Raw genomic sequence first — 20,256 nt, 5'->3', positions numbered from 1 at the left:
TTTTTGATTTTTTAAATTTGATTAAAGATTTTCCCAGACAAACAGAAACAGAAAAGCCAAACGCACAGTACAAAGACATAACTGCATAACTACAAATAAGTGACAGGACAAACATACGAGGGTGGGGGATTGCAGTGTTGACAGTATTTCGTGCCTGTGTTTCCGTGTGAAACGTGACCACGGGAACACATACATGGAGGCGGTTTGACATCCACACATACTGTACACCCATACAATGTTCCTACACGGATATATTCTTCTTTCTAAGTAGAATATTCTTAAACAGAAAGGGATATGATGGAACCAAGACTGGGGTACTACGTTCAGCAAAGACAATTTTTATAATTACGAAGGGAGGAAGGTGGGTTGTGAGTCGAGGAATGACCTTGTTGTTGCCCATAATCCATTTCCATCCCCATCTGGATATACTAATACAGAAGCTGCTTTTTCCATACTTACTGTATAAGGTTGAGGTACTCCTTAATGACTAAATGTAACTGTGCCGTTGGAGGTATGCAGCACAAATAGACAGTGTTTGTGTCTGTGGAATCAGGTGGCGACAGAGATCAAAACAGGAGCCTCGTGTCACTCAGTGTCTCTGTTACTCTGGGCTCTGAGAAAGATCTGAGGCTCCACATCACTGGGACATAACACAGTAACACAAAATAACACAAAATAAAACCACACACACATACAATAACACATTAAAAAAAACGCACATACAAACAAAAACCAGTCCTTCCAGAAAAATGTAGAGTTTTTTTGTGATTGTTGCGGGCAAAAATCCTTGATTATGCGGCACGTTTTCTTAAAAAATGCGATGGAATATGCTCTATATGATATTTGTGCAATTTTATGCGATGAAATTGCGGGAACTTGCAAAATCTGCGGTTTGATGAAAAAAAGAAAAAAAAGTGTTTTTTGCGCGGAAATCAGCAATTTTGCGGCGAAAGTGCGCATAAATATGCAGACTTTGCCTGATTATGCGTTGAATTATGCGATCACATAATCACGTTTTTCTGGAGGGACTGAAAAACACACACACACCTTATTTTTAGCTGTATGTCTCTTCCATGTAAGCACATTCAAAGCAAAAAGTAAGCTTCATTGTTTGTGTTAACATACTGGGCCGATGAAGCTGAATCTGATTGTAACAAAACCTCTTTAGGGGCACCCTGGTAGCCCACTTGGTTGAGTGTGTGCCCCATATACCAAGGCTCAGTCCTTACCGTAGCGGCCCAGGGGTTTGAGTCCCACCTGCGGCCCCTTTGCTGCATGTCATTCCCCCTCTCTCTCTCTTTCTCCCCCCCTTTCCTGTCTTCAGCTGCCCTCTGAAATAAAGGCCACAAAAAGCCAGAAACAAAAGAATCTTTAAAAATACACCTTCCCTGTCTTTGCTTTCAGCTCCGACGACATGGACGGCCCGGTGGAGGACATCGGCAGCCGGTCCTGCGTCACGCGCTTCGTTAAGACGCTGCTGTCCATCATGGAGCACGGCGTCAAGCCCCACAGCAAACACCTGACGGAGTACTTTGCCTTTCTCTACGAGTTTGCCAAGATGGGCGAGGAGGAGGTCGGTCTGAACGCCTACACTGAATTTAATGTTTGGAGTCTGAAAGATGTTAGTTTTTGTTGTTGTTTATTTATATTATATTTGAAGGGATTTTTTTTTGTCGTCTGTTTTGTGTCTCCAGAGTCAGTTCTTGTTGTCACTACAAGCTATTTCCATCATGGTGCACTTCTACATGGGAACCAAAGGCCCTGAGAATGTAAGTTTACACACCTATTACTTTATTTGTGTTTCCCAACTCACTGTATTTATTTCCTATAATATTTCTGTATTGGTTTCTAATCGGAGTTGTTACATATTGCTTTTATTTATTGGCTTTCTTTCCTGTTATATGTGATAATGGAGTCTGCAGCCCTTTGGCCGATTAATGATCAGGGATGGAAGAAGTATTCAAGTCATTCCCTTAAGTAAAAGTAGTTATGCCACACTATGGAAATACTCTATTACTAGTAAAATCATGCATTTATAATTCCACTTAAATAACTCGCCCCCAAACTAATAATTTGTATATCAGTTACTCGCCCTATGTTTCCTTAAACCTACATTGTGTAAGAATTTCTCCCATCTAGCAGTGAAATTGTATATGACAACCAACTGAATATTACTTTCTCTTGAAGGAGGGGGAAATAACGTGGTGTCAACACAAAACCCAGCGCTTTCAGTTCACTTCGCGGCGAAAACCAAATACTTTCACCCAGGAAATGCTTGTTTGTTCCTCGGAGTGTTTAAATCCAAACTACGATCCTTTTCCTAAAGTAAACTACTCGTTTTGGTGCCTAAACTTAAATGTCATCTCCGCATGACGCTCCCTTTTTCTGGCTAAACTCCGCTACCATCCACGGCCCCTGAAAGGGAGCGTCATCTGGCGGGGCCTGTAGCCGGATCACAGTCACCTATTAGCGGCTAAACAACCGCCGCTGGTAGCCGGCGTCCCGGAGCTCTGTAGCGGCTAAATACAACCAGCAAGTGCTGCTCAGATTTCATCATTCTACCGCACTATAGACTGTTCAGGTTACAGCGCTTTACTTAGTTTAAAATACTTCTATTTAGAATAGACTTTAATTGTCATTGTGCAGTAGAACCATACAACAAAATTTGCTTGTGCAGCCTCTAAAACAATACTCCCTTTCATATACACACTCACACAATAAATAAAATAAGAAAAATACAAACATTATCAAGGCATCCGAGTCCCATTGCATAGAATCCCTATCTAGAAAGTGCAGCTGTGCCAATGCCTAGTGCTGTACTATTTTTAGGTATATAATGTGCGGTCTATTGGTGAAGCAGCATTGGTCCCTTTGAGGGGTATGTAGACCAGAAAGGGGGGAAATCCCACGCATCCCCACCGGCAAATATCACCCTGTAGATACGATGTGACGTGGTTAGAAGCAGGCTGAGAGTAAATGTGGCGTGTTTGGTCTCAGCCTCAGGTGGAGGTGCTGTCGGAGGAGGAGGGAGAGGAGGAGGACGAGGAGGAAGACATCCTGTCCCTGGCGGAGGAGAAGTATCGCCCCGCGGCTCTGGAGAAGATGATCGCCCTGATCGCGCTGCTGGTGGAGCAGTCTCGCTCCGAGCGGTACGACTCCACGTTCGTAGATAACCATCAAACCAAATGTTCTCTTCCTAACGCCGCGCGAGTTCACACGGTGTGCTTTTCTCTCTCTCTCCCCCCCCCCAGACACCTGACTCTGTCTCAGAGCGACATGGCGGCGCTGACCGGAGGGAAGGGCTTCCCCTTCCTCTTCCAGCACATCCGAGACGGCATCAACATCAGGCAGACCTGCAACCTCATCTTCAGCCTCTGTCGCTATAACAACCGCCTGGCCGAGCACGTAGGTTCATCACGTACAGGACACGCAGAACACCACACGATGGGGATGTTTTCATCGGATTTAAATGATAACCTCTACCCCAGGGGTGTCTAACGCATTTTAGTTTACGGCCAAATTTGATCTCAAGTGAGCGGGGACCAGTAAAACCACTCCAGAAGGGCCCAAATTCTCGTCAGGATGATGTTGGCAAAAGCCAGTTGCTTGTCGGAGGTGCACGATTTCTGCAGCCTTTATCATGTCTTCATAAACTCATCCCTTTCGATTTAGGACCTTGATGCCGATGCTGTTTTGCTAGCAATACGGTTGCTACCTTTAAAGGAACAAGCCGACTTATTGGGACTTTATCTTATTCACCGTATCCCCCAGAGTTAGATAAGCCTGGTGTCCACTCAGAGTTGGAGTAATAATCACTCTGCCCAGGTAGCAGTGCTTTGCCCTTCTGAGAATATAGTATAACATATCAAACTGATCTCTGTAGATGTGTCTAATAGGGGTGTAAGAAAAAATCGATACACTTGACGTTCAGAAATATTCCTGTAAGACAGTGGTTCCCCTAACCCTGATCAGACCCCCTAATGCTAAATGGCTATACTGGGACGCCCCACTAGTGTCCTTGCCTAACGGGGCCTAGCAGTGCCTGACTTTTTAGCTATGGCTGAACTTTGACCTACTTTGGCATATCAACATTAGCTCACTAAGAACCTGGGAACCACAATCCCAAACTGGCTGTTTGATTTTCTGTGTACTGAATTGTTTACCTAAAGTAAACTTCTTTGACATCATGTCTTTTTTTTAAATATTAGTTTTTCTAAAATTATACTTAAAAAAAAAATCCCAATATAACGCCTTACGCACAGTATCGAAATATATTGCAATATATTGAATCGTGACCCATGTATTGTGATACGTATCGTATCGCCAGATTCTTACCAATACACAGCCCTAGTGTCTAATATATATTTAAAAAAGGAAAAGAGGTAATGGATGTAATGTTATCCTTCTCAAGGATAACTTTTAAGTGAAAACTGTGTGAATAGAAAAATCTGCTGCTCTGTTAACTTGTATCGTTGCAGTGTATTTATTTGTTCATTTCTGGATGGGTTTCTGTTTTTTCTGCCTGATAAAAGTATACAGATATGTTTCTCTTGAACTTCCAACAGACTTTGAATGTTTGGCATTTTAAAACATCAGCTTTTAAATGTCAGATTTGTTTTTTTTAACTCCGCACAAAGAGCAGTATTTGCAGCAAGCAGTACATGTGGTTGTTCTAATACTGGATGTGTAACTCTCTCCTCCTGACTACAGATTGTGTCGATGCTCTTCACCTCCATCGCTAAGCTGACTCCTGAGGTGAGCGGGTTACTCATCAGCTTCATTCATTAAAAACACAGCACAGAGCCGTGCAGATAGATTTGTTGTTTTGAATCCATCTGTCATAATTCGAAGTCTGACACTAGATCCTCTAAGATCTACTTGTTTCTACTTGAACTTGTATTTTCTTTTGCATCTTTATTTTCCTAATTTATTTATCAAATCTTTTTTCCAATTCTGAATGTTTTGTCTTTCTATATTTCTTATGATTGTACTTTGTGTTGTTCTGTATTTGTCTTTGTAATCTGACTCGATGACATGAATAAGGGTCCCCCTCAGTGATCTCTCGAGGATAAGTAAAGGTTGGATGAATTAATTAATAAGAGGTACCTTAACAACCGTTTTCTTTTTCTCCATCAGGCTGCCAATCCTTTCTTCAAGCTGCTGACGATGTTGATGGAGTTTGCGGGCGGCCCACCGGGGATGCCCTCCTTCGCCTCCTACATCCTCCAGAGGATCTGGGAGGTAAAATACTTCATACCCTGCTCGTTTAGTTTGGTCAAGTCGCACTAGAGTTGGTTTCCCCCCTCGGTGCGGTTCGTTTGGACAGGTGTGGATGCAGCTATCGCAATCGGATGCGCACCAAAAGCAGCCCAAACAAGTGTACCCAGGCGTGGCGAGAACGTGATCCCACCTCGAACCGCACCAAGGGTCCTATGTTGCACCCGGCGCAGCGCGGCGCAAAGCCTGACGCAAGTGTCTTTGCTACTTTAAGACCGTCCAGCGCCCACGTTGTTTAAATAGCAAATGCACCTTCGTCCATCTTTGCGCCCATGGGCGTGCTGGTCTTGCAGGGAGTTGTGTTCAGGTGCATTCTGGGCGTGCTGGTCTTACAGGGAGTTGTGTTCAGGTGCATTCTGGGCGTGCTGGTCTTACAGGGAGTTGCATTCTGGGCATATTGCTATCTTGAGGCAGCGTGAAGTGATCGCACCATTGACCAACAAAAACCTGGTCTAAAGTCAATAACGCAGCATTTCATTGTTATTTTAACAGAGCATTAGTAAAATGCTCCTATAGGCTTATACACTGCGCACGCACACTATGCTTGTTACACACACAGGGACGCACAGCAGCATACACACATGCAGAATATTACAAATAAAAATATTACGGTGCAAATCCTCCATCATAACAGCAATGCTCCAAGGTCCAAACATGCCTGGCTTTTAAAGGGAATGGGAGATGATCTCTGATTGGTTGATTGCATGTTACGCCCCAAACACATCTATCATTAATGAAGAAACTAAGTGGTGTCTTTGTTTTCGTCTGTGTGTCTTCACGTGTGTTTGTGTTCTTCCCGTCAGGTGATCGAGTATAACCCGTCCCAGTGTCTGGACTGGCTGGCGGTCCAGACTCCCCGGAACAAACTGGCCCACAGCTGGGTGCTGCAGAACATGGAGAACTGGGTGGAACGCTTCCTGCTGGCACACAACTACCCCCGAGTCCGCACATGTAAGTAGGGCCGCCACTGACTGATTGTTTTTATCGCCCATTAACCTGGAGATTGTTTTCTTGATCGGGTGGAGTTTAGCGAACTCAAGTTCTCAGAAGTTTTTCCTTTTTAAAAAAAAAACAGAGTCTTCAACAGAGAGGTCACGACTTCAGAGCTGTTTCTGGTTAAACAGAAAGGTCTTAAAGAGGTTTTAAAGGTCTATCTCTGAAGGGATCCTTTCATAATGTTGTCAGACACTTAGAATTAATATAATAATTAATTAATTAATCTGAGCCTGTCAGCAGCAACACAAGCACTTTTGTGAAGGTAAATACAAGCTGGACAACTGTCCTATTAACGTCCATTGTAGCTTGTTTCTCTGCTGCAGACTGCAGCGATCTCGCTTAGTACTGGACCAATGTCAGAGATTATTGTTCCCATCTGTCACTTGAACGAAGGATGCACCGCATCCAGATTTTTGGGGTTCGGCCGAATACCGAATCCACTGGTTAATTAAGATTCGGCTGAATCTGAAAACCGAATACCGAATCCTCCTCCAGTCCTCAGTCCATGAACACAGTAAACCCATGAATGAAGTCAACAGGGACGGTCCTTCCTTTGCCGTACCTGAAGTTGCTGCATTCTGGCTGCTGTCTGGAGATTCCTTCATGCACAACTCGTATTCTTGGGGATGTTTCATACCAGAATTTGAAAAGCGGCCATGTTGTGTATAGTTTAGGGTCCTCGCCACCTCGAGACCAATCAGCATTGAACAGATTGAACATGTAGCTGGACTTGAATGGTCTTCTTTTGACTGAAAGTACTGCCAAACAAACACGTTTTCTGCTCACCAGTTCCATTTCCACTTTCTCACAGCCTACTGCATTGAACGCTCCACCTACGTAAACACCTTCCCGTAATCAACGGCACCGTCATTACAGCGACCAGCGTAGCATGCGTAGTGCAAGCGTAGGTTCCGGTTTGGTGGAAAAACATTCTAAGGTTCGGCAGAAACTGAACCCCCGTCAAAAAGCCCAATATTCGGCCGAAGTTGAATCCTGGATTCGGTGCATCCTTGACTTAGACACAAAAACAAAGGGAAATAGGCTCCAGGTTGAAAACAACGGTAGATAAATGTACAATGTCACTGTGTTGGCATTTTGTTATGCATTTATTTCTGTTACTGTCTAATAAATCAATCAAAAAAAAACAAAAAAAAAACTTTAACTTATCGATTAGTCTGTGCAGCTCCAAATAGAAGAATAAGTCATTAATAACAGACCGTGAAGCTGAAGCTGTCTCTCCTCCCTGCAGCGGCGGCGTACCTCCTGGTCTCGCTCATCCCCAGCAACTCTTTCCGCCAGATGTTCCGCTCCACGCGCTCCCTCCACCTGCCGACCCGCGAGCTGCCGCTGTCGCCCGACACCACCGTGGTCCTCCACCAGGTGTACAACCTGCTGCTGGGGCTGCTGGGACGCGCCAAGCTGTACGTGGACGCCAGCGTTCACGGCACCACCAAGCTGGTGCAGTACTTCAGCTTCATGACGTACTGCCTCATCTCCAAGACGGAGAAACTCATGTTCTCCGGGTACTTCATGGACCTCTGGAACCTCTTCCAGGTACAGTCATTTACCCTTCTGACCGGTGTGGTCTTTTTCTGTCATTATAAACCTATTTTTTAGTTTTTCTGTATGCTTGTTTATGCTGCTTAATCTGTTAAGTTGCAGTTCCCAGAAAACTGCAGGTCCGCTGCAACTCTGTTCTTTTAAACTGAGGCTGAAGACTTCTGTTTGATCCTAGCTTTTTACAAGTAATTGTGTACTCCTTATAGCAGTGGTTCTCAAGCTTTTTTCAATAAAGTTCCCCCTTTGAACAGTTTTTTTAAGCCATGTACCCCCTAACCAGCGCGAATAATTTTTGGTAGAATACCAAGGAAGAATACAGCGATGTCAGCGATAGGTTTACTAAACAACAGCCTTGGACCTGGAAAACATTTAGATGCTGATGAGAAAAGGAGACAAAAACTTGGAAAAAGACGGTAGAAAGAAGGAAGGAAGGCAAGAATAGGTCGAAAAAAGTAACAAAAACTTAGGAAAAAAAAACAGTAGAAAGAAGGAAGGCAACACTAGGGCGACAAAAGAGACAAAAAAATTTCAAATAAGCGACAAACTTCGGAAAAATTGGCAAAACCATTGAAAAAAGCAGGAAAAAAAAACATTGAAAAAGTGACAAAAACTTTGAAGAAAAAAAGACCGTAGAAAAAAGTAATGAAGAAAGGCAAGAACAGGTCAAAACTAACGACAAAACTTTCAAAATAAGGTGACAAACTTCAAAAACAGGCGACCAAAACTTGGAGGAAAAAAAGAAAGCAAAAGAAGTAGCTACAGCCTTGTTACTGAAAAACATGTTGCAAAAAATGTCACGTACCCCCTGCAGTCCTCCAGAGTATCCCTAGGGGGACACGTACCCCCTGCAGTCCTCCAGAGTATCCCTAGGGGGACACGTACCCCCTACAGTCCTCCAAAGTACCCCTAGGGGGACACGTACCCCCTACAGTCCTCCAAACTACCCCTAGGGGGGACACATACCCCCTGCAGTCCTCCAAAGTACCCGTAGGGGGACACATACCCCCTACAGTCCTCCAAACTACCCCTAGGGGGGACACATACCCCCTGCAGTCCTCCAAAGTACCCCTAGGGGGACACGTACCCCCTACAGTCCTCCAAAGTACCCCTAAGGGGGACACATACCCCCTGCAGTCCTCCAAAGTACCCCTAGGGGGACACATACCCCCTATAGTCCTCCAAAGTACCCCTAGGGGGACACATACCCCCTACAGTCCTCCAAAGTACCCCTAGGGGGACACATACCCCCTACAGTCCTCCAAAGTACCCCTAGGGGGACACATACCCCCTGCAGTCCTCCAAAGTACCCCTAGGGGGACACGTACCCCCTACAGTCCTCCAAAGTACCCCTAGGGGGACACATACCCCCTGCAGTCCTGCGCCAAAGGCCCCCCCGGAAGACACATACCCCCTATAGTCCTCCAAAGTACCCCTAGGGGGACACATACCCCCTACAGTCCTCCAAAGTACCCCTAGGGGGACACGTACCCCCTACAGTCCTCCAAAGTACCCCTAGGGGGACACATACCCCCTGCAGTCCTCCAAAGTACCCCTAGGGGGACACGTACCCCCTACAGTCCTCCAAAGTATCCCTTGGGGGACACGTACCCCCTGCAGTCCTCCAAAGTACCCCTATGGGGACACGTACCCCCTGCAGTCCTCCAAACTACCCCTAGGGGGGACACGTACCCCCTACAGTCCTCCAAAGTATCCCAAGGGGGACACATACCCCCTGCAGTCCTCCAAAGTACCCCTAGGGGGACACATACCCCCTACAGTCCTCCAAAGTATCCCAAGGGGGACACATACCCCCTGCAGTCCTCCAAAGTACCCCTATGGGGACACGTACCCCCTGCAGTCCTCCACATACCCCCTACAGTCCTCCAAAGTACCCCTATGGGGACCCCAGTTTTTTTTTTGGCAGTTTACAGATTATCTGTATCTGTGTTTATTTCTTTCTTTATTTATAACCGATAAAGTGAATGAATTAAAGAGTGTTCTACTTTGGCTCGGCTCCAGCTCTGTCTGTCCCTCTGCTCCGGTTTCTCTCACCACGGAGTCTGACTTCATGTCCCGCCCACAACACCATCTCCATCTCTTACTGGGGATTATGTTCAACGTTTAAAAAAAAAAAAAAAACAGTCTTACATGTAACTCTCAGAGCCTGTGTGTACCCGGTCTATAAACCGCCGTCTCTGGTCTCGCTGTCCTTCCCCTCCAGCCCAAACTGTCGGAGCCGGCCATCGCCACCAACCACAACAAGCAGGCGCTGCTGTCCTTCTGGTACAACATGTGCGTGGACTGCCCGGAGAACGTGCGCCTGGTGGTGCAGAACCCCGTGGTGACCAAGAACATCGCCTTCAACTACATCCTGGCCGACCACGACGACCAGGAGGTGGTGCTCTTCAACCGCGGCATGCTGCCCGCCTACTACGGCATCCTGCGCATGTGCTGCGAGCAGTCGCCCGCCTTCACCCGCCAGCTCGCCTCGCACCAGAACATCCAGTGGGCCTTCAAGAACCTGACGCCGCACGCCAGCCAGTACCCCGGGGTGAGCCCCAGCTCTTCGCACATCAGATTCAGCAGAAGTTTGGTTTTTAGGATAGTTGTGTTGATAGAGCTGGCGTCAGACGCTGCATTTGATTGGTTAGTTATTTTAGTTTTAGCATGTTGGTAATGTTTTATATCCTGTTTATGAATATGGACAGAAAATGTGGATCTATAAATGATCTGACGGGAAACAATGATTGTTAAATATGAGGTCTACTTGTGCTTTGTTTGCTGGTTAAAGAACAGGACGTCGCACATTTAATGGACACTCTCACTGCCGCACACAGCCCTGCGGAAAATGCTGGATTGCTTTCTTTGGTCTTACCTGAGTCCACCACATTGTAACAAACCAATACATTTGATGACAATGATAGATTGTGTGTGTGTGTGTGTTGTGTGTGTGTGTGTGTGTGTTGCTGCCCCCTGCAGGCGGTGGAGGAGCTGTTCAACCTGATGCAGCTGTTTGTGGCACAGCGAGCCGACATGAGAGAGGAAGAGCTCGAGGACGTCAAGCAGTTCAAGAAAACCACCATCAGCTGCTACCTGCGCTGCCTGGACGGCCGCTCCTGCTGGACCACGCTCATCAGGTCAGCGCACACACACATGCGCGCACACACACACAAACGTACACAGTCACTCGCGCGCACACGCACACACACGCACACACACACCTATATAGACACGCACACAGTCACTGAACTGTGAAATCTCTCTTTTTTTGCAAATTTGATGATGTTTTTTTGAATTTTGCCATTTCCATTAACATTTTCTAATGCGATTCTTCAAAATGCTCATAAAAATCAGTTGATGGAAACCCCACTAACATCTGCCTTCAGGAGCTTCTAATGTCCAGGTCCTAACTCGTGGCTTTGTTGTTCCTCTCAGTGCCTTCAGGGTTCTGCTGGAGAACGATGAGGACCGACTGCTGGTGGTCTTCAACAGGGGACTCATCCTCATGACTGAGGTAGGACCCGCATCTGGATCTGGATCTGGAGCTCCTCTTTACATCAGACAGAAAAGAATCAAATTTCAGACCAACTTTAGTATTCAAAATAACAAGACATATACAACCAAAAAACACAGACAAAAAGAGACCTAAAGAAATACATTTTTACTTTGGACTTTGCTTTTATCAGTTGTATTCATTATTAACAAAATATATGCACACAAATAAACATATATATCAAATTAAAAGTTAGTTATGTTTTTTTGTAATAATTGAGGGGAAACCTATCGTGTCTCCCTCCTGTTGTCGATGTGAATAATAAGACTGTCCCTGTCCGTCTGTCCCCTGCAGTCCTTCAACACTCTGCACATGATGTACCACGAGGCGACGGCGTGTCACGTGACCGGAGACCTGGTGGAGCTGCTCTCCATCTTCCTGTCCGTCCTCAAAGCCACGCGGCCGTACCTGCAGCGCAAAGGTCTGCCTGACAAGTTTTTAGAGAAATAAATAAAACTTTATTCTTAATTCCTCACGTATACACGGTACAATGTAGTGACTTTTTAATCAATGCATTTAACCTGTCTTAAAGGGTAACTACTGTTTTTTTTCAACTTGGAGCCTATTTTCCTGTGTTTTTGTGTCTAAGTGACTGATGGGAACAACAATCTTAGACATTGGTCCAGTGTTAAGGAAGATCGCTGCAGTCGGCAGCAGCGGAACAAGCTACAATGTAAGTTAATAGGACAGTTGTCCAGCTTGCATTTGCCTTCACAAAAGTGCTTGTTTTGCCGCTGACAGACTCAGATATTATTATTATTAGAATATTCTAAGTGTCTGACAACATTATGGAAAGGATTTTTAAGGAAGGTCGACCTTTCTGTTAAAGATTAAGATCCTTTTTTTTAAAACCTAAAACATCTGCAAAATTGCGTTCGTTAAACCCACCAGACTCCATGTTAATAAACAGTAATTTTAGCATCGTAAAATACACTTCATTCAAAATCGACAGAAACAAAATAAAACTATGAAAAGCCGTTTTGGGTCGCCTTTCCACTTTTCCAACCATCACAACAAAGTTTTAGTTGAAATAAACACACAGTTTACTGATTTACATGTGAAAATATGCTGGCTCTACACACGCTAAAAATATTGTTTTTTTAAATGGAGTCTGGTGGGTTTAGCGCTAGCGATTTCAGAGCTGTTTCTGGTTAAACAGAAAGGTCTCAAAGAGGTTTTAAAGCTCTATCTCTGAAGGGATCCTTTCCATAATGTTGTCAGAGACTTAGAATATTAATCTGAGTCTGTCAGCAGCAAAATGAGCACTTTTGTGAAGGTAAATACAAGCTGGACAATTGCACTATTAACTCACATTGTAGCTTGTTTCTCCACTGCCGACTGCAGCGATCTCCCTTAACACTGGACCAATGTCAGAGATTGTTGTTCCCATCAGTCACTTAGACACAAAGACACAGGAACATAGGGTCCAGTTAGAAAAAAAAACAGTAGTTACACTTTTAGTATCAGGAGCAGTGGACAGCATCCAGGGAGCAACTTGTGTTTCACTTTAGGGAATCACCAGGGACATTTTGACCTGTGAATTAGAGGAAGTTATTATATACTAAACTATTCAGATATTGTACTAAAAATATATTTTATATTCGTATATGTACGATGAACCTGTATGGATCACGAGAGGGGACATTTAGGTGTTACAGCAGCACAGAAATAAGTGCAGCTCCATAGGGAAAGCTACAAAGGCTTGTCCTGAGCAGATGTTTCTGTATCCTGTGGTGCAGATGTGAAGCAGGCTCTGATCCAGTGGCAGGAGAGGATCGACTTTGCCCACAAGCTGCTCACACTTCTCAACTCCTACAGCCCGCCCGAGCTCCGCAACGCCTGCTTGGGTAACACACGCGCACACACATGCACACGATGATTGATGTTTAGAATAATTTTTAACCTCTTAGAAAACCTCTTAATAATGTTAGTGTGTTAGTAAAAAGGTTTGGACTGTTGGCTGGAAAAAACTAGAGCTGTACCGAACGATCATTTTCATTGGCATTTAATCTGTCGATTTATTTTCTGGATGAATGGATGAGTTGTTTGGTGTCTAAAATGTGTTTCAGTGTTTCCCAAAAAAGCCCCAAGATGACGTCCTCAAATGTCTTGTTTTGTCCACAACTCAAAAGATCTTCAGTTTCCTGTCACAGAGGAGAGAAGGAACTAGAACAATATTCACATTCAACAAGAAAAAAAATGACTCAAAACAGAATAATCAATTATCAAAATCGGTGTTTCCTCTATGTTGATTTTGTATTGGCAGCCCGTCATGGCAACATTTCTGGCACCACGGTATCAGAAATAAGGCAGACACAGTGTAGTTAAATGATCCTGCCGACATAATGCACCCACCCCATTGGCTGCTGCTCACATTGCAATTTAACAACAAGTAGAACTATTCAGAGGTTATATTATTTTGTTATTCAGACAGACCTGCCCCCACTGCTAAAAGAAAACAACCCTAAAGGAAACACTGAAAATAGTTGGTGATTAATTGCATAGTTGACACCTAATTGATTAATCTTTGCAGTTCTATATTTAACTACTAAACCGTATATAAGATTTGAGCTGAAACGATTGGTCTGTAATCAACAATGAATCAGCGACTTTCTTTAAAGTCCTTCATGCCTGAAACATCTGATGGTTTCAGCTTCTCAAATGTGACAATGTACAGCTTTTCATCATCAATAATCGTGATTGTGATTTTTCCATAATCGAGCAGCCCTACAGCAGATTAATCCACAATGAAAATAAGTATTACTTGCAGTCCGAAAGTGAAGAAACTAGAAAATGTTCACATTTAAGACGCTAGAATCAGAAAATGTATACTTTAATTTTCAATGAAAAAAAGACTCAAACCGACTCTAAATAGTCAACTTATGGATTCATCTTTGCAGCTCTAGACAAAGCAAACACTGTGAAGGTGTAACTTTGGGCTCTGGTTGTAACGTGTTGTGTCTTTGCTCTGGTTCCTGCAGATGTTCTGAAGGAGCTGGTTTTGCTGAGTCCTCACGACTTCCTGCACACTCTGGTCCCCTTCCTGCAGCACAACCACTGCACCTACCACCACAGCAACATCCCCAGTGAGCCTCCTCTTCATCACCCTTTAAATAACTTATGCAAATCTATTCTGTTAATTAAAACTAGGGCTGTCAGTTGATTAAAGTATTTGATCTCGATTAATCGCATGGTTGTCCATAGTTACATCTCGATTAATCACAAATTAATAGGCCATTTTTAATCTGTTCTAGGTGTTCTTATTTCTGTAGTTTTTAACGAGCCAGTGGTATTTGGGACTCAACGTTCTCCCGTGGTAACCTAGTTCACATCGTCAATACATGCAAATAACTTTAGTCTTGGGGAGTCTTTGCTAGCCGTACGCAACGTTACTGCTGCATCGCTTCCTCATTTCACAAATTACGGAGCACGATATTCTCAGTCTCTGAATTGTAATGCTTTACACTACTTTTGAGTTACTTTCACCAAAAATAAAAGCGGAAGTATGACTTGCCAGGTAGCTTGAGAATTTCACATCAACAAAGTCTCATCTTTATCCACTTTATACATCATAATTTATTCATATTATTTTGTATTATTAATCTGAATCTGCAAAGTAACTAAAGCTATAAAATAAATAGTTAAGTAAAACGTACAGTAGCCTACTTGACGCTGAATTGTGGTGGACTAGAAGTAGCCTAATAATTAGGAGAAAATGAAAATACTCAATTAAAAGCACCTTACAATTGAATCGAAGTAGCCTACGGTATAGTTACTTTGCACGGCTGACAAAATGTAATGATAAACATTCATTCCCAACACGTTTATATCGGGCACATTGCTGTCGGCACTGACAGGACACAGATGTCCCTAGGGTACCATCTCTGGTTCTGTCTCTGACCACGGGAACAGTGACTGGACAGATCGCTTCAACGCAGCGTAATAACTCCTGGAAATAATGAACATCTCGCAAATGTATCTGTCTCTGTAGTCATCTCGACCACCGAATGCAGCAACAGGAAATAACACTCGCAGACTTTTTATTATTTTTTTCTGTGCCGAAATGTTTCGCGGTTGGGGATTTTTTTAAAAATGCGTTGGAACTCGCGTTACTGAGATTGTAACGGGTATAATATTACCGACATTTAATAAGTAATGCGTTATATTACTGCGTTACATCAAAAAGGAATACATTACTGTAATTGCGTTATTTTTGTAACGCGTTGCTCCCATCACTGGTTGTTAAAATGAGTTTTCGTTGACTTATCATGGCGCTAATTTTGATTGGAACCTTCCATTAAGGGCAGTTTTTCAGCGTGTGTGTGTGTGTGTGTGTGTGTGTGTGTGTGTGTGTGTGTGTGTGTGTGTGTGTGTGTGTGTGTGTGTCCTCAGTGTCGTTCGGCCCTTACCTGCCCTGCAGAGAGAACATCAAGCTGATGGGAGCCAAGAACAACATCCGCCCTCCGAGACCAGAGCTCAACATGTGTCTGCTGCCGTCCATGGTGGAGAGCAGCAAGGCGCCCCCCCCCCCCCCCCACCACGTGTCTCTCCACCTACTGTCGGAGAGTCGCGAGTCCTTTCCCGTCAAGCTTTTCGCTTCGGCAGCCTGTGGAGAGAAACTGCGGCTCCAAGACCGCTTCGTTCTGCCTCATCTCAAACAACCTCTCTGTCCCATCAGCTGTTTGTTTAGAGTTTTCCAATGTGAAGATTTTCTGCTTTTTCCCTGTTTTATATCATCGTAAACTCAAAATCTGCTGACTAATCGATAATGAAGGTAATTGTTTGTTGCAGCTCTCCTCCCTTCCTCTCTTCCTTTTCCTGCGTTTTGAAATTAAACTAAATTTAAAACTGTAAAACTAAAAAAATGTTTGAGATAATCTTCACATTGGGTCTTTAAAATCTGCAGGAGCCTGATATTGGTAGTAATGTGTGTGTGTGTGTCTCTCTCTCTCTCTCTCTCTCTCTCTCTCTCTCTCTCTCTCTCTCTCTCTCTCTCTCTCTCTCTCTCTCTCTCTCAGGGTAAAGACGAGGTGTACGACCGGATGCTGCTGGATTACTTCTTGTCCTACCACCAGTTCAGCCACCTGCTGTGTCGTGTCGCCATCAACTGCGAGAAATTCACCGACACGCTCGTCAAACTGAGTACGTAGGAATCTGTGTGTGAACTGAAAACACACCAGAACCTGCACACAGAAACCTAAAGTCAGATATATTTACATACAATCTCTCTCTCTCTCTCTCTTCTCTCTCTCTCTCTCTCTCTCTCTCTCTCTCTCTCTCTCTCTCAGGTGTGTTGATCGCTTATGAAGGACTTCCTCTCCACCTTGCTCTCTTCCCCAAACTGTGGACGGAGCTCTGTCAGTCGCAGGTACGTCACAAATTGAAGACGTTTTATCGCCAGACAGACGGTTGATGTGGTTGTTGTTTATGGGGTTGCATGATACATCGACTCAATAGCGTTATCGCGATATCAGGTCGCACAATATTATATCGAAAGTGTGTAAGTATGCAATATTTAGTTTATATGTGGAGCGCTGCGTCCCGTCAGTTGGCTGTGTGTGGCTTAGTTGTGTTTGATTTAGAGCTTGAAACACTGTAATGATCAGGTTTCATTGGCCAGTTACCGTGGTTACCGTGCCACTTATGTGCACATCAGCGCACGGGTCCACTATGTGACAAACCCTATGGAGCGTACCACTGGTCCACTACGTGACAAACCCTATGGAGCGTACCACTGGTCCACTACGTGACAAACCCTATGGAGCGTACCACTGGTCCACTATGTGACAAACCCTATGGAGCGTACCATGTGTGGGCATATTTCAACAGAGTGACAGTGTAAGTGAAGAAATAGATAGACAACAAATTAACATCGATATCGCGATATCACATTTTGTCAATATCGTGCAAACCTAATGCATAAGGAAAAATATAAAGGTGGACACACTTCATGACAAAACAAATGCCTGCCATGTTGGTCTGTTATGAAAATCTGGGAGCAGACAGCCCCACGAGCAAGGCGTTCGTCCAATCAGGTGCGGCACTCGTGGTTTTTAGGAGGGCGGAGCCTGTTTTCTTTGCTTGTCATTGGTCAGTGAAGAGAAACTGCTAGTGGCGTGGCTGTCAAGCGTACAATGCTGGGCTAAAACAACGCTACATTTGGGGCGCCCGGATGGCTCACCTGGTTGAGCATGCGCCCCATATAAAGGCTCAGTCCTTGCCGTAGCGGCCGCGTGTTCAATTCCAACCTGCAGCCCTTTGCTGCATGTCATCCTCCTCTCTCTCTCTCTCCCCCTTTCACATCTTCAGCTGTCCTGTGTAATAAATGCCTCAAAAAAATAATCTTAAAGTGCCCATATTATGAAAAAAACACTTTTTCTGGGATTTGCTGTGTTCTTTTGTGTCTCTGGTGCTTCCACACACATACAAACTTACAAACATACACACATACAAATCCATCTATGCTGTTTTGAGTGAGATACGGTTTCTGAATGTGTCCTGCTTTCAGTCTCCTAGTGAGCTGTTCAAAATCGGCCTCGGACTGTGACGTCACAGTCCGAAATGATCTGTCTAACCACAACCGTTAGCTCGTAGCGATAGCGTTAGCCGGCTAATGCTAGCGCTAGCCGGCTAACGCTAACGCTAGCATGCTACATCGTTCTCAATAGCAAAGCACTGCTACAACACACACAAGTTCACCATAATCTACAAAAGAACTACTTACATGTGCGCCCTCATTTAGAAGTCTCCCAGCTGATCCTGCCTTGTAACTGACCAAAGTCGGAGAAACAGCCTTTCTTTTACTGTCTCTAGAGTTAGCTAGCTGACATGATCTACGATCTGAGCTACTGCGCATGTGCGAAGATGGTACAGAAGAAGAAGAAGAAAAGATGTCTCACTCTGTAGCTAAAACAGAAACCAGGTGAAAAGAGGATCTGCAGCAGTGAGAGAGAGCTGTGCAGTACAACAACAATATGGTGTTTTTTGAAAATTAAACCATGTAAACCTATTCTGGTACAACCTTAAAATACAGTTATGAACCTGAAAATGAGCAGAATATGGGTGCTTTAAAAAAATAAATCAACGCCACTGTGGACATGCACTATCAGAGTGAACTGCCTGGCAGCTTTCAGCTCAAAGTACACAGCGCCTGTTTAGTACTGCGATTCAGGATTACAGGATTCATTCCCTCTGCAATAACCACTCCCAACGACACAAAATAGACTCTGTAGCGCTGCCGTTTTGCGTGTTTAAAAGGTGTGTTTGCATGTTTTTTAATGAGCCTCGTCGAAGGAGAATAACAATAAAGCGATATGTATCTGTCTTTCAGTCCGTTCTGGCTAAAACGTGCGTGAAGCTGCTGTGTGAGGATCCGGCCTTCAGCGAGTACATCAAGTGCATCCTGATGGACGAGAGGACGTTCCTCAACAACAACGCCGCGTACTCCTTCCTCACCTGCTTCCTGCACAAGGTACAAAAAAAAACGTGAACACACATTATGAGCGATTCTTTCGCCCCGTAGTCACCAAAGTGTATTTTTGGACCCAGTTTACACAAGCCACATATCTCCACAACATTGTTACACTAAAATGGCATTTTTCAGACAGACACATCATCAGGAGAAAATTAGTTTTCTTTTTTTTTTTTTGACCTGTCTGTCTCGGGAACTAACTCTCACGAGATCTGGCAACAGATGACTAACGTTATCTCACGCCCTATCGGAACTCATTTTCGCCGCTGATTTCCTCCATCGATTCAGATTCACAATGTTCCACTTTGATTTCATTCCATATCGATTTGGGATATATCAGTTACAATAGAAATTGAGCTCTGATATGAAAGAGATTCTCAGAGAACCAATGCTGTAAATTGTACGAGGAACCCTCTAACCTGTAACCTAAAAATATGAATGTTACCGTTAAGAATTGAGCCCAAAGTAGTGACGTAGAGACAGCCTAACTGCTTTCTTTAGAGCAGAGAAGTTCTACATAAAGCCATATGTCTGTGAAAACGGCCGTGGTGGTTATTCCCTCGCCAAAATTTCGCCTAACTTTTGGAGCGTTATTTAGCTATGACATGACATGTGTTCTTCAGATCGTCTAGTTTCAGATGATACCAACGTCTTCAGTCTAGCTTTAAAACGCAGCCTCCTAAAAGATCCTTCTCGGGATTTTATGAATCGATTACGGATCATTCCAATGATAGATTAGAAAATCAAAGTTTTAAACCCAGCCCTAACTCTGTGTGTGTGTCTCTGTCTGTCTGTCTGTGTCTCTGTCTGTGTGTATCTCTGTGTCTCTGTGTCTCTGTCTGTCTCTCTCTGTGTGTCTGTGTCCGTCTCTGTGTGTGTGTGTGTGTGTCTGTGTCTGTCTGTCTGTCTGTAGGTCCAGGTGCTGTCTGGTCCCAGCTGCTCCAACCTGATCAGTGTTTTGGTGGCCAACCTGCTGAGTGAACAGAGCAGCCTGCAGCCTGAGCTGGCGGCTCACCGCCTGGAGCTCAGCAAGACCAGCGGCCTGCTGAACGCCGTACGAACACACACACACACACACACACACACACACACACACACACACACCCCCAAACAGCACCTTTTATCTCTGGTCTGAGACTGAGCGTCTCTCTCTCTCTGTTCGTCAGGACCTGAGGGCGTTGGTGCTGCTGCTGTCCGTCCAGCCCCCCCAGAGCGTGGACCCGGCCCTCTGCCCCGCGCTGCAGGAGCTGCTGGATCGCTGCCGGGTCTGTGTCCAGCAGCGCAGCGCTCTGGAGCTCGAGGCCAAGGACCAGAAGGCCAAAGGTACAACACACACACACACACGCTTCAGACCTAGTTGGGAAATATTGACCTGATTCAGAAGCTGAAGTCCTGAAAC

The 20,256-nt window shown here is 44.6% G+C and overlaps 1 protein-coding gene across 1 annotated transcript in view; it reads left to right on the top strand.

Annotated features, from left to right (window-relative positions):
* usp34 (ubiquitin specific peptidase 34) overlaps positions 1-20,256 on the top strand; it is a 110,546-nt gene that overhangs the window by 87,603 nt on the left and 2,687 nt on the right. The window contains exons 58-77 of the mRNA XM_039810750.1: positions 1,405-1,573; positions 1,695-1,769; positions 2,998-3,149; positions 3,252-3,405; positions 4,711-4,755; positions 5,137-5,241; positions 6,081-6,228; positions 7,523-7,827; positions 10,055-10,384; positions 10,813-10,970; positions 11,269-11,347; positions 11,681-11,807; positions 13,126-13,233; positions 14,368-14,472; positions 15,779-15,903; positions 16,405-16,528; positions 16,675-16,754; positions 18,717-18,857; positions 19,771-19,911; positions 20,024-20,180. Coding sequence (XP_039666684.1) covers positions 1,405-1,573; positions 1,695-1,769; positions 2,998-3,149; positions 3,252-3,405; positions 4,711-4,755; positions 5,137-5,241; positions 6,081-6,228; positions 7,523-7,827; positions 10,055-10,384; positions 10,813-10,970; positions 11,269-11,347; positions 11,681-11,807; positions 13,126-13,233; positions 14,368-14,472; positions 15,779-15,903; positions 16,405-16,528; positions 16,675-16,754; positions 18,717-18,857; positions 19,771-19,911; positions 20,024-20,180 — 2,828 coding nt within the window. The remainder of the gene's footprint in view (positions 1-1,404; positions 1,574-1,694; positions 1,770-2,997; positions 3,150-3,251; positions 3,406-4,710; positions 4,756-5,136; positions 5,242-6,080; positions 6,229-7,522; positions 7,828-10,054; positions 10,385-10,812; positions 10,971-11,268; positions 11,348-11,680; positions 11,808-13,125; positions 13,234-14,367; positions 14,473-15,778; positions 15,904-16,404; positions 16,529-16,674; positions 16,755-18,716; positions 18,858-19,770; positions 19,912-20,023; positions 20,181-20,256) is intronic.

The sequence above is a fragment of the Perca fluviatilis genome, chromosome 1, assembly GCF_010015445.1.
Source record: "Perca fluviatilis chromosome 1, GENO_Pfluv_1.0, whole genome shotgun sequence".
In the NCBI taxonomy this organism is placed as follows: domain Eukaryota; kingdom Metazoa; phylum Chordata; class Actinopteri; order Perciformes; family Percidae; genus Perca; species Perca fluviatilis.
This window is presented reverse-complemented; position numbering and strand designations above follow the sequence as displayed.